The sequence below is a fragment of the Pelobates fuscus genome, chromosome 5 (genome assembly GCF_036172605.1).
Source record: "Pelobates fuscus isolate aPelFus1 chromosome 5, aPelFus1.pri, whole genome shotgun sequence".
Lineage (NCBI taxonomy): Eukaryota > Metazoa > Chordata > Amphibia > Anura > Pelobatidae > Pelobates > Pelobates fuscus.
In genome coordinates, this window is record NC_086321.1 from 94,416,543 (window position 1) to 94,430,770 (window position 14,228).

Here is a 14,228-nt window from a genome sequence, read left to right on the forward strand (position 1 = left end):
CATAATTACTTACCTGTCTTCAAGCGTGGGCCGGCTTCACAGCGCGCACCGCGGTACAGGAACTTCAATTTCAGGTTCCGGTTTCCGGCGGGACTGAAAGGAAGTGTGCACAAGTGTGCACACTTCCTTTCAGTCCCGCCGGAAACCGGAACCTGAAATTGAAGTTCCAGTACCGGCGGGACTGAAAGGAAGTGTGCACACAATAGTGTGCACACTTCCTTTCAGTCCCGCCGGAAACCGGAACCTGAAATTTTAGTTCCAGTACCGCAGTGCGCGCTGAACACCGGCCCACGCTTCAAGACAGGTAAGTAATTATTGGATATCGGCGTATAACACGCACCCACGATTTTCCCCCTATTTTTAGGGGAAAAAAGTGCGTGTTATACGCCGATAAATACGGTATTTACTTTCCAAACTTGTTCAAACAATTGTGAACCATTCCCGTACAAGATTTTCTAGGATGAGAAGCCATGGAATACATTATGATTTTTCTATTTAGAATGTATGAAATTGTGTGGAATTGAAAGTCTTGCATTTGAGATGAGGCCTATATCAAAAACAATTCAGGTTTGGTCCCTTTTTCTAAACCTTCACTTTTGCTGATACTACAGGTTTTATACCTGCTTTAGTTTTGTGCACATGGGTACCAACAAGGCATATACTTGATTAGTGACTTATTTGATAAAGATACAAACGATGACCCCTGTCTCTTACAACCCTGCCTGATCTATTACCTCTGTGTTCAGCTTTATAAACAATTACTTCTTTTCTTTGCGTAGGTTATTACGAAAACACAATATTTCACAGAGTTGTACCAGATTTTATAATTCAAGGAGGTGATCCAACTGGCACTGGTTCTGGAGGAGAATCTATTTATGGAAAACCTTTTAGGGTAAGTCGTCTGTCCTTTAAACTATTGTTGTTGTTTTTTTTTTTTTTTCAGAAATATATTTGTATTTAAAATTGATAGTTAAAGTTAAGCAAAGATACTACAGCTGTTTTTTTTTTTTTTTTTGTATGAATATGTATGTGTGTTTGTGTTTGTATAACACCTCCTCCGCTCCCCCTGCCCCCCCCAAAAACCCTAATATATGTATGTGTCTGTGTGTATATATGATCTAAATTACATGATGCACATTGGGTGCACACAGTTATCTTACTGATATTTTCAGGGCAGTGGCTTAGATTAATGGGAGTTATGGTCCTAGCACTATGCACCTGTACTGTAGACATTATGTTATGGACTTTGACCCGTGTGCCTGGCAGAACTTGTAAATTAAAATAAAAAGAAATCTAGGCAGATTTAAAAATAAATGCATAAGATTAGGACATCCACAGATAACTTTTGGTTAGCTATCTGATTGTGCTAAAATCTGGGAAGTGACAGTTCCTCATTGTGACAAAACCCACTATTTTGCCTACCCCGGAGCTGTTCTCTTCCTCAGTTTGCTGACAAGTTCCTAGATTTCAATTATGCTTCCCCTGTATTCGGTATAATAAACTACCAAACACCAACCACCCCCCTGGCTCATTAAGTGCAAAGAAACCGCAGAATTAAAGGACCACCATACTGCCAGGAAAACAAACTAGTTTTCCTGGCACTATAGTGTTAATAGGTCCCCCCCCACCCTCAGGGTCCCCCTCCTGTCGGGCTCGAGGAGGTAAGGGGTTAAACTCTTACCTATCTTCAGCACTGGGCTCTCTCAGCGCTGGGGACTCTCCTCCCTCTTCCGATGTCATCCGCCAAATGCGCATGCGCGGCAAGAGTCGCATGCACATTTAATCAGTCCATTGCAGTGGTGTATCTAGGTTTTGTGCTGCCCTAGGCAGAACAAAACTCAGACACCCCCCCACACCCCCCCTCCCCTGCACCACGCCCACCCAACCCTTCCCCCCGCCCCGTCTTCTAAATACACATACATTTACTGACAGATAAGCATGTACTAGCTAACAGAGACACACACACACAGTCAGACACACACACACACACACACAGTCAGACACACACACACACACACAGTCAGACACACACACACACACAGTCAGACACACACACACACACAGTCAGACACACACACACACACAGTCAGACACACACACACACACAGTCAGACACACACACACACACACAGTCAGACACACACACACACACACAGTCAGACACACACACACACACACAGTCAGACACACACACACACACACAGTCAGACACACACACACACACACACACAGTCAGACACACACACAGTCAGACACACACACACACACACACAGTCAGACACACACACACACACACACACACAGTCAGACACACACACACACACACACAGTCAGACACACACACACACACACACAGTCAGACACACACACACACACACACAGTCAGACACACACACACACACACACACAGTCAGACACACACACACACACACACACAGTCAGACACACACACACACACACACACACACACAGTCAGACACACACACACACACACACACACACAGTCAGACACACACACACACACACACAGTCGGACACACACACACACACAGTCAGACACACACACACACACAGTCAGACACACACACACACACACACACACACACAGTCAGACACACACACACACACACAGTCAGACACACACACACACACACAGTCAGACACACACACACACACACAGTCAGACACACACACACACACACAGTCAGACACACACACACACACACAGTCAGACACTCACTTTTTAAAAAAAAAATTTAACCCCTCCAGCCTCCTTACCTTTGGGAATGCTGGTGGGGGGGGAGGGGGTCTCCCATTCCCTGGGGGTCCAGTAGCTGCTGGGCGCTGGTGGGCGGCTGGCGTGGGAGCACTTCCTCTGAGCTCTCTGCTCAGCTCCCTCACACTCCGCAGAGTGAGGCTGGGAGCCGGAATATGACGTCTTATTCCGGCTCCCGTCATCACTCTGTGGTGCGCGAGGGAGCTGAGCAGAGAGCTCAGAGGAAGTGCTCCCACGCCAGCCGCCCACCAGCGCCCAGCAGCCCGTCTGGCATGTCAGTTAGCCGCAATGCTAACAAGGCATTTGGGGGCGGCTTTTTTTTTTTTTTTTTGCTGCCCGCTGGAAAATGCCGCCCAAGGCAAATGCCTTGTTAGCCTCGCGGCTAAAACATCCCTGCTCCATTGGAAAGCATTTCTTAATGCTTTCCTAGGGACGGCAGCATCTTCTAACTGTGTGAAAATCACAGTGAGAAGCACTGATGCGCTTCCAGTGGCTGTCAATGAGACAGCCACTAGAGGCTGGATTAACCCTATTGTAAACACAGCTGCAGGGTTAACCCTAGATGGACCTGGTACCCAGACCACTTCATTGAGCTGAAATGGTCTGGGTGCCTATAGTGGTCCTTTAAGTGCTCTCTCTGTGTGGCCGCCAAAAAACGGCGGCCATCTTGTCGCACAAACGCAGGCAGCGGGACACTCGACCGCACGAACATCGGTGAAACCACGCGAACGCCTGCTTCTTACTGCGACAAGCCATAAGAGCACTGTTCATTAGGTTGGTTCGTATGGACAAGACAAACAAACCCTACCTTTGAGCCAGAGGAACCGTTCAACAGTTTATTCGCATGGAAATTCTCCTGAAATGGACCGACTGCTAGCACTAAAACTCTGGAACTGTTTTGGGCAGACGCCTCCTGAGCGGTCGGTCCAAACTTTACCCCTGATGACGATTCGGCTGTGTTCGTGGGATCTGAACGCTATTTGGACAACTTGGGCGCTCCGATCCCAGCTCTCCGGGGATGTAAAATTTGTGGGGGTTTCAATGTATTTAATATGTGTTTTTATGTATTTTCATATTTTGTGTAATTATTGCCTAGTCATAGTGACACTGTAATTTGGGGACATTTTGTGGGTGTGCTTATGGGAGTGTCATGGGCGTGTTTGCTGTGTCTCTGTACTGTATAAAAGTGGGCCATTAAGCCTTGATTAAACAGGTTTGTTTTACCCCTTCATCAAGTCTAGGCTGCTGTTTGGGGATATGAGAGGTATAATCACTTTTCTCTTGGGTCTTGGAAACTTCACAACGAACATACTCAGCCCGAGTATAGCGGGTTCGTTACACTCGTTATTTAAAATAAATAAATAAACATACTGGAATACAATCCTTTTAGTCCCTGATTCAGTGGGATGCTCCTACTTACCTAATTTTGGATTAGTTCCCTGATGTCCCACTTCTGGTGACACCAGATAATAATTATATCTCTGTAGGCACAGGGCAAACCCATCTATAAAGTTCTTGCTCTGTGCAAACAGTACTGAATGCATTCAGCTTACGCAAGAACTTTTCAACAGCACTCTGAGTGTGGGTAACCGTAATGGGGCTTTGCAATGTGGCTTCAAGTAAGCCAAGACTGCACGCATGCCATACTAACACACACCCTTGCCAGACAGGGATGCCCATTTTCTAAAAAGTGTTGCTTAGTGTCACATCATCAACATGCCTCCTCAAGGCCCTCCCTACTCCCTTTCCCACATTAATACCTCTGATATGTTGTGAAGTATTGGACTATATAACAAGTACATGAAATAAGCTAATTCCTGACATGCTGAATAAGACTGAATGTAATTAAAGATTATCCTAGTATTTAGATAGCCAATGGTTCAAAGCACTGATTCTGGCAACATGATAAACATTTTCTTTCTGTTATTCTTAAATTTATAGTCATTCTTGTATACCTTACCTTCAGCACAGTAGCCCAGATATTAAAATGAATGCATATTTCTATTCACTTAACATTAATCCTCTGCATGAAATATAACTATATAACTCTTGCATGAATTGATCTTGATTGCAAAAATTGAAGAGGCAATGAAATTATTCTAGCTTTCTTAAGATCTCATCTGGTCCTGATTAGCTCTTTATGTTTAATCAAATTCAAAAATTACTTTTTGTACTTCACCTACTTTTATAAAGTATGGCCTTGGAAAATGTACACATTGAGAGCAATAATTACAAGGAATCATGTTTCCACAATATTCACAGCTACGAGTTCAAATGGTTGCTTCCTGGTCATCGATTCTTGTTGATCACAGCCCATGCATTGATTTAAAAAGTTATGTTTATAACAGTGCTCAATGACTGCAGAAGTCTGAAACACTATGCCTGTTTGTGGTCATTTGCATGTCAAACTTGGGGTTCTGGGAAAATTATAATACATGGTTAATTAAAAGACTTTTGCAAACAGACTTATTTTTTTTTATTTTTTTTTATTAATTGATCCATACTGAATTTATTTTAAATATCAATTTAATATGTTAGGAAGTGTTTAGTTTTTACTTTCAGAAACACTCCAAGTAACTACCTATGCTCTTCATATAAAGCCAAACCCATCATGGTTCATGGTGCCTGTAGATTTCTATGGAAGAACCTGCATGTTGGCCATATTTTTTATTTTGATTTGTTTAAGGATATATTAATTTGCAGTGTAACAGTTGACCTAGTGCCATGTATAGGTCAAATTAAAGTTATTTTAATATACCCAATGGCATGCTTTCTAAACAGTTCTACTTTTAAATGAAAGTATTTGAGTTCAAGATTTTTAAATAAACATTTACAAATCTACAGCTATAAACAAACCATTAGTGATAATTTGAGTGGAACTTCCCAGTGCTCCGGTATGCACAATTCAGTGCTAAATGTTTTTTTTTTGTTTATTTTATTTTTTAAAGTACATAAAAAAAATTGCGCGTGCACTCCACATATCCTCCAACTCAAAAGTATTAAATATAAAAGCCATAAATAGGCGGTGTACACAGTCTCAAATACATTAAACTATTTATTTTTCTGAAATGTACAGTAAGAACCTGCATTTCCATTTTGTGGGCCTTTTCATTATGCAGCTTCTATGATCAACTGCATAATATGTCAAGCTATGCCAGAAAATAGATTGGGAGTTTGAGTGCCTTATTCAGGAGCTGCCCCAGTGTTTAGCAACAACATTTAATGCAAAGGTAATTATAATTCAACATTGAAGTAATGTTATTTATGTTAAGTATATTATGTATATTGTGCTCGGTCCGTTATATTCTTACAAAAAGCACTTAGGAAAATGACTATTGTTTGTGCACTACATCCGCAACCCTCCCCGCCACATACACACTCAAAAACACTAATAAAAGTGCAGGTATAACATTGTGGAACAGTGGTCACCAGGTTAATTAATATATTGCTGCCAGTTTGAGTTCTGGCTCTTTTTTTTGTTGCGTTGATATTAGTTTATTATTTTACATGTAATAGAAGAGCTCTTGAAATTAATTGTTTTTATTATTTTTTTAAAATAACAACCTTTTTTTTTTTTCTTCCCTAGGATGAATTCCATTCACGTCTCAGGTTTAATCGACGAGGATTGGTTGCCATGGCAAATGCTGGACCACACGATAATGGAAGCCAATTTTTCTTTACCCTGGGACGTGCTGATGAGCTAAACAGCAAACATACTATCTTTGGAAAGGTTAGATAAAACCAATTAGGGATATTTGTGTATTTTAAGTACTTATATTCCAGTTAATGTTTGACATGTTGCCTGTTTTTCTTTCTTTCATTGTTATTATTATTATTATTGCCATTTATATAGCGCCAACAGATTCCGTAGCACTTTACAATATTATGAGAGGGGATTTAACTATAAATAGGACAATTACAAATAAACTTACAGGAATAATAGGTTGAAGAGGACCCTGCTCAATCGAGCTTACATTCTATAGGAGGTGGGGTGTAAAACACATTAGGACAGGAATTTGCAATTAAATAACGTGGGCTGCCCTTTAGGAGATGGCAAGAGACAGGTATGTGAGGTAGGGGTTAGTCTTGGAGGCCATAAGCTTTCCTAAAGAGATGGGTTTTAAGGCACTTCTTAAAAGATGCAAGACTAGGGGAGAGTCTGATGGCAGTAGGCAGGCTATTCCATAGGAAGGAAGCCGGCCGCGAGAAGTCCTGCAAGCGCGAGTTGGCCGTACGAGTGTGGACAACGGACAGGAGGTGGTCACGGGCAGAGCGGAGAAACCGAGAAGGGACATACCTATGGATCTGTGAGGAGATATAAGAGGGGCTAGAGTTGTTCAGTGCTTTATAGGTGTGAGTTAGTACCTTGAATTGACTCCTATAGCATACAGGAAGCCAATGTAAGGACTGGCAGAGGGGTGAGGTGTGAGAGAAACTGTGATGTAATTCCAGTAAAATACAAGTTTAGCAGGCTAAGATTGCCACAAGGCATATGTATGTATATGTGTTTGTAGTATCAGTTAGTTAATAACACGTAGCTAAGATACTGTCATCACTGTACTGACCAGGTGCAGGAATGTAAGAACTGGAATTACGCGTCCCTCTCCTTTGTATCAGATGAGCCACGTGGTTAGACCGGATGGATGAGTTTAGACTCTATTCATTAAATAGGTTAAGGGTATGTGTGGGTGTAGTTAATTGTGGGAGGAGCTACAGTGCTATATAAGGAATGTACTCTATGTATTCAGTACTCAGACTTTGCTGTATTTTGGTGACGCTAGTCCCTCTGAGTCCCGATCGGTGATCCAATAAAGAATCTCTTCCTTCCTGAAGAAACCTGTGTCCATCTCTCTGTGCTTGGCTTCCGTCAGTTTCTCCGGTATCATTTGGTGCATTGGCCGGGAAGCTCATCGTTCAACGGTAGCTGAGAGGCAGAGGCGTGAGACGGTCTATCTTTGCCCACGTTCTCTACGGCTGCACCCCTGAACTTCTGCGTGGACCTCCCTTCGTCTCGGCGCCACTGGTCTGTTGTCCAGGAGATCATCGGCCTCTACGTGAGAAGTGCTGGGGTGTCCCCGTCGATGAGTGTGAACTCAGGTTCAGGAACGAGGAGGTAAGATAACTGCTGTTTTAGACGGCAGGACCCGCTAGGGGTATACCGATTGTGCGGTAGGCCCAAAGGGGTTTTTGAATCTGTATCTGCCCCCTCTGTCGGAGGGAAGGAGCGAAGGCGCACCGCTCGATCGAACGCTCTTTAGTCAGACCGTTTGATTTGGTTAGTCAGGCGGGGTCCTGGTGTAAGATAGCCCTAGCCGGACACCGGTGTCTTGTCTAGACTAGCGTTCTAGGGTGTATATTACGTTCGCTAGGTCGGAGGGACCGGGAGACTAAGCGGCGCCTGTGTAAATTCGGTTCGCTAGTTCTCATCCTATCTGGGCTAAGTGGGAAGGCGTGTAAATTTGGAACCCACTAGACTTTTGATAGTACGACTAAGAGGCGCCTGTGTAAATTCGGATCTCTAGCTCGTTGTATAGTGCGACTAAGAGGCGCCTGTGTAAATTCGGTTCTCTAGCTCGCTATGTATATGTGGTGATTGGGCAGTGTGGCTAACCAAAACGGGTGTATATAGTTTTAGGTAGTCCATTCAAGGTACTGGCCAATAGTTTAGTTGGGAATTGTAAATGTGTTAACGATTGTTTTAGTAAAGTGTATATCTTGTTAGATAGCGCAAGCTCAGCCGTCTAGCGAGAGTGTTAATAGTGTGTTGCTGTATTATAGTGCACGGTACCATAACCCTGTATATTTACTGACATTATATAATAAGTACTAATCATTGTCGTCCATTGCATGTTTAACACCATAACCACTAATAATTGTATTGTGACCTTAACTTGTGCTTTGACCTATGCTAACCGTACTGTAACCGCTATTTGTAAAAGACGATGTTACTGGGGTGTGTTATAGACGGGTAATTCGTATATAGAGAATTATAGCGTGGGTGACTGTGTAGTTACGCCAAAGGGCATAATATTGATTATATAGTGACTGGTGTAGCAGCTGTGTGTGTACGGGAATTCCCTGAGTGTTTATTGTTATTGTGTACGTTTCACTTGGTAACCGTACCACGTGGTGCTGTTGCCAGAGGAAACGGGTGTGACTGTTGAATAGTACGCGTGTATAGTAATCGTTGTCGACGACGTTCCACTGTTAAATATGGGTGCGTCGCAGTCAACGATTCCGGATCCCTTAGGATGTATGGTTAAGAATTTTAAAAAGGGATTCAAAGTTTGTGATTTTGGGGTAAAGATGTCTCCTGTACGTTTGGTCACTTTGTGCACTAGGGAGTGGCCTACTTTGGTTGCGGCATGGCCGCCACGTGGCAGTTTGGATCCAACTCTGGTACAGCGCTTACACGTGGCTGTATCAGGTAGGCCTGAACTTTACGGCCAGTTTCCTTATATTGATTGTTGGAGACAGGCCGTAAATGACTCGCCAAAATGGCTCCGGACATGCCACGAGGAGCAGTGTCGCCTCATGGTAGCTAGGACTTGTTCGTCCACTAGGACTGGTGTTAGGCCCATTTTGGACACGCCCCCTGAGTCCGAGATCCCTTTGCCGCCCCCTTACTTTCCGGTAAGAGGAAGTGACGCAAATACAGGAAGTCCTGTAACCCTTCCCTCATTACCCTCATCCACTTCCGCTTCCTCCTCCAGTGCAGGATCCACCCCCCCTCGTACTAAATCCCCCCTTCCGGAACCAGATAGACCAACCTCCATTAGAAACGAATATCCTGATTTGGCGCCACTTCAGACTTCCGGTCAAGCTTCATCTAGCTCGGCCCGAAGTGTTCTATTTACCACCTTTTCCCAAAACCAACCTTCCACATCCCCATACCCTATCTCTCCCCGACCGGAACCCATGACTGACGCCCCTCCACGTAGCCCCATACAGACCCGACAGTTGACCGGTGCCCAACAATTGAGACACTATCAGATGCCTCTTCGTCTGAATCCCGGGTCAGCCTATATTAATGCCGCAGGTCAAATGGCACAAGCTGACCCTGTCTTCGTATATGTTCCCTTCACTACAACCGATCTTTTAAACTGGAAGACCCACAATTCCTCGTATACTGAGAAACCACAAGCCATGACTGATCTGTTCACCTCAATAGTACAGACGCATAATCCGACATGGGCTGATTGCCAGCAGTTACTAATGACTTTATTTAACAATGAGGAAAGGACAAGAATAAATCAAGCAGCCATTAAAGCATTAGAAGATAGAGCCCGTGCTTTGAATCAAGCTAATCCAGCAGCATGGGCCGCAACACATTATCCCAACACTGATCCCGATTGGAACGTAAATGGTGCTGATATGGTTCAACTCAGAGCCTATAGAGACGCTATAATTGCTGGCATGAAAGCCGGAGGAAAGAAAGCCATTAACATGTCGAAGACAGTTGAGGTGATCCAGAAAAGCGATGAAGCGCCCAGTGTCTTTTATGACCGATTATTGGAGGCGTACCGCTTGTACACCCCCTTTAATCCGGAAGACGCAGACAATTCCCGAATGGTTAACTCCGCCTTTGTCAGCCAAGCTTACGGAGATATTAAGCGCAAGCTACAAAAGTTAGAAGGGTTTGCAGGTATGTCAATCTCCCAACTAATGGAGGTAGCTAATAAGGTCTATATGAATAGGGAAACAGAAAGCAAGAAAGAGGAGGAGCGCAAGATGCGTAAAAAGGCTGATATGCTAGCGGTAGCGATCGCAGGCGTAGATAAACGGGGCCCAGATAGAGGCAATAATAGATGGAGTAGGGAGCCTTTGAGTAGGGATCAGTGTGCGTATTGCAAGGAAGAAGGGCATTGGAGGAACGAATGTCCGCAAAGAGAGCAGTACGAGAGAGACCAACCCAGGGCAGGCTACGGAAACTTTAGAGGCAGAGCGAGAGGTAGAGGAGGCCCCGGAGGGAGTAATGGGTATAGAGGGAGTAATGGGAACAGAGGAAGTGTTAGGGAAGATAGGTATATTCCAGCAGCGCAAAGGTCCCGCGATAGAGAAGGTAGGGACTTCGTAGGATTGGCTGACACGGTCATGGAGGACTATTGATACCGACCGGGCTCCATCCCCCTTGGTCGAGCGGAGCCTATGGTCGATGTATCAATAGGGGGAAAGAGGAGTGCGTTCATGATCGACACTGGTGCTGAACATTCAGTGGTGACTAATCTAGTTGCTCCTCCATCTGGAAGGACTATTACTGTGATAGGAGCAACTGGAAGAAGTGCTGAAAGACCGGTTCTTAAAAGTCGACTCTGTACATTGGGAGGCCACGTAGTAAAACACCAATTCCTTTATATGCCTGAATGTCCAGTCCAATTGCTGGGACGTGATATGCTATCCAAATTACAAGCGCAGATTACGTTCCTACCAGATGGAACAACATCTTTAAAGTTTAATGGACCTTCAGGTATTATGACTTTATCCGTACCAAAGGAAGAAGAGTGGCGACTTTATACAGTGTTGACTAGCCAAAACCCTAGGAGTGATGAGACATTGTTTAACATACCAGGAGTTTGGGCAGAGAACAACCCACCAGGACTGGCCCGCAATATTCCACCAATAAAAATTGAACTGAAACATGGGGTTTATCCAGTGAGCCTAAGACAATATCACATTCCGCAGAAGGCTAAGAAGAACATCCAATCCTATCTGGATAAGTTCATACGGTATGGTATCCTAAAATTCTGTACTTCCCCCTGGAACACCCCATTGCTGCCTGTTCAAAAGCCCGGCACAGATGAGTATCGACCTGTGCAGGACTTAAGAGCAGTCAATGATGCGGTTGTTAGTATACATCCAGTTGTACCCAATCCATATAACCTGCTTGCTTTAATTCCGGGCGGGGCTACTTACTTCACAGTCTTAGATCTCAAAGATGCCTTCTTTTGCCTCCGAATTGCCGCAGAAAGTCAATGTATTTTCGCTTTCCAGTGGGAGAACGCTGTAACGGGCTCAAAACGCCAAATGACTTGGACAAGACTGCCCCAAGGGTTTAAAAATTCACCTACCCTATTTGGTTCAGCCCTAAGTCAAGATCTATTGGATTTCGAGTCCATCCCAGGAGAGTGTGTATTGTTACAATATGTAGATGACTTGTTGATAGCAGCAGTTACAAAAGAAATCTGTCAGCAAGCAACGCACGATCTACTACACATTCTCTGGAAGGCAGGATACAAGGTGTCTAGAAAGAAGGCTCAGTTGTGTTTGCCAACTGTCAAGTATCTAGGATTCCATATCTCTGAAGGTCAAAGAATTATGGGGCCAGAGAGAAAAGAAGCTGTCTGCCAAATACCAATACCCAAGAATAGAAGACAAGTGCGAGAATTCTTGGGGGCAGCAGGCTTCTGTAGGATATGGATTCCCAGCTATGCGATACTAGCAAAACCTCTGTACGCAGCTATCAAAGGTACAGAGCACGACCCCTTCTTATGGACCCAAGAACAGCAAACGGCATTTGAAGATGTGAAGAAGGCTTTGATGAGTGCCCCAGCATTAGGTCTACCTGATCACACACGACCATTCTACTTATATGTACACGAGCAAAGAAGAATGGCTGTGGGAGTATTGACACAGTACTTGGGATCATGGCAAAGACCTGTTGCCTACATGTCTAAGCAACTGGATGCAGTGGCCAGCGGACTTCCACCTTGTCTAAGAGCCGTAGCTGCAGCCGCCCTGCTAGTAGCTGAAGCCGATAAACTCACTCTGGGTCAAGAACTTTATGTACGAGTCCCACATGCAGTACAGACGTTGTTGGATTACAAAGGAAATCATTGGTTTAGTAACAGCCGTATGATCAAGTATCAAGCAATGTTGTGTGAAAACCCAAGAGTGCATTTAGAGACTGTAAACACCTTAAATCCAGCTACCCTTTTGCCACAACCTACTGAAAGTCAACATGATTGTTTGGAAGTAATGGATGAAGTATTCTCAAGTAGACCAGATCTTCGTGATTTTCCCATCCAGAACCCCGATGTTCAATATTACACCGACGGCAGTAGTTATGTGAAAGAAGGGATCCGCTATGCAGGATATGCAGTGACAACAATAGACAAGGTGATAGAAGCTCGGCCACTGGCGAAAGGAACATCAGCACAAAAGGCAGAATTAATAGCACTAACACGAGCGTTACAATTGGCTGAAGGTTTAAGAGTAAATATCTATACGGACTCTAAGTATGCGTTTTTAACCACTCATGCCCACGGAGCTTTGTATAAAGAAAGAGGACTACTGAATTCAGAAGGCAAAGAAATCAAGTACGCAGCCGAAATCCTACAACTATTGGAAGCAGTGTGGGAGCCGAAAGAAGTCGGTATCATACATTGTCGAGCGCATCTGAGAGGAGATGGTGATGTAACCAAAGGAAATCGGATGGCAGATAGTGCAGCTAAGCGTGCTGCTGAATCAGGAAGACAGGAGTATGTAGGGCATATAGCTGCTCTTATACCAACTCCACTGTCCCAATGGACTCCAGTTTATACAGCTCAAGAAGAGGAGTGGTTAAAGACTGAACCGGGAAAGTATCTGGAGAACAAGTGGTATCAGCTAGAAGATGGAAGAATAGTTATACCAGCATCGCTAGCGGTAGAAATTGTCCAAAATTATCACAACGGGACACATTCTGGGAGAGACAGTACTGAAGAATCTCTTAGAAAACATTTCTACATACCAAGATTGTCCAACTTGACTCAGGCCATTGTACGCAGATGTGTAACGTGTGCTAAGAATAATGCAAGACAAGGACCAGTAAAGCCACCAGGAGTTCAGTTTATGGGGGGACTCCCCATGTCCGATCTACAAATAGACTTTACAGTGATGCCTAAGTCGGGTGGACATCGTTACCTGCTGGTAATTGTGTGCACCTATTCAGGCTGGGTAGAAGCATGTCCTACTCGTACAGAGAAAGCAGGAGAAGTTGTGAGATTCCTGCTACGAGAAATAATACCCCGATATGGACTACCCTGTTCTATAGGATCGGACAATGGTCCAGCTTTTGTTCATCAGTGCCTACAACAACTGACTCATATGCTTGGTATAAAGTGGAGGCTTCATACTGCATATAGACCCCAGAGTTCTGGTAAGGTAGAGAGAATGAATAGAACTATAAAGAACCAGTTGGCTAAAATGTGTCAGGAAACCCAACTTAAGTGGAACGTTCTCTTACCTATAGCCTTATTGCGAATCCGCAGTACCCCTACCAGAAGGATGGGCCTCTCTCCTTTTGAAATCATGTATGGGCGACCACCTCCCGTACTTGGTAACTTAAGGGGGGACTTGAGTCAGTTGGGAGAAGGAATTACTCGGCAGCAGGTTGTAGAGTTGGGTAAGACTATGGAGGAGGTACAGAAATGGGTACAAGATAGATTACCTGTGAATATTTATCCCCCTGTTC

The 14,228-nt window shown here is 44.2% G+C and overlaps 1 protein-coding gene across 1 annotated transcript in view; it reads left to right on the forward strand.

Moving 5' to 3' along the window:
- Positions 1-14,228, forward strand: part of CWC27 (CWC27 spliceosome associated cyclophilin) — a 218,161-nt gene that overhangs the window by 5,741 nt on the left and 198,192 nt on the right. The window contains exons 3-4 of the mRNA XM_063454063.1: positions 780-892; positions 6,363-6,506. Coding sequence (XP_063310133.1) covers positions 780-892; positions 6,363-6,506 — 257 coding nt within the window. The remainder of the gene's footprint in view (positions 1-779; positions 893-6,362; positions 6,507-14,228) is intronic.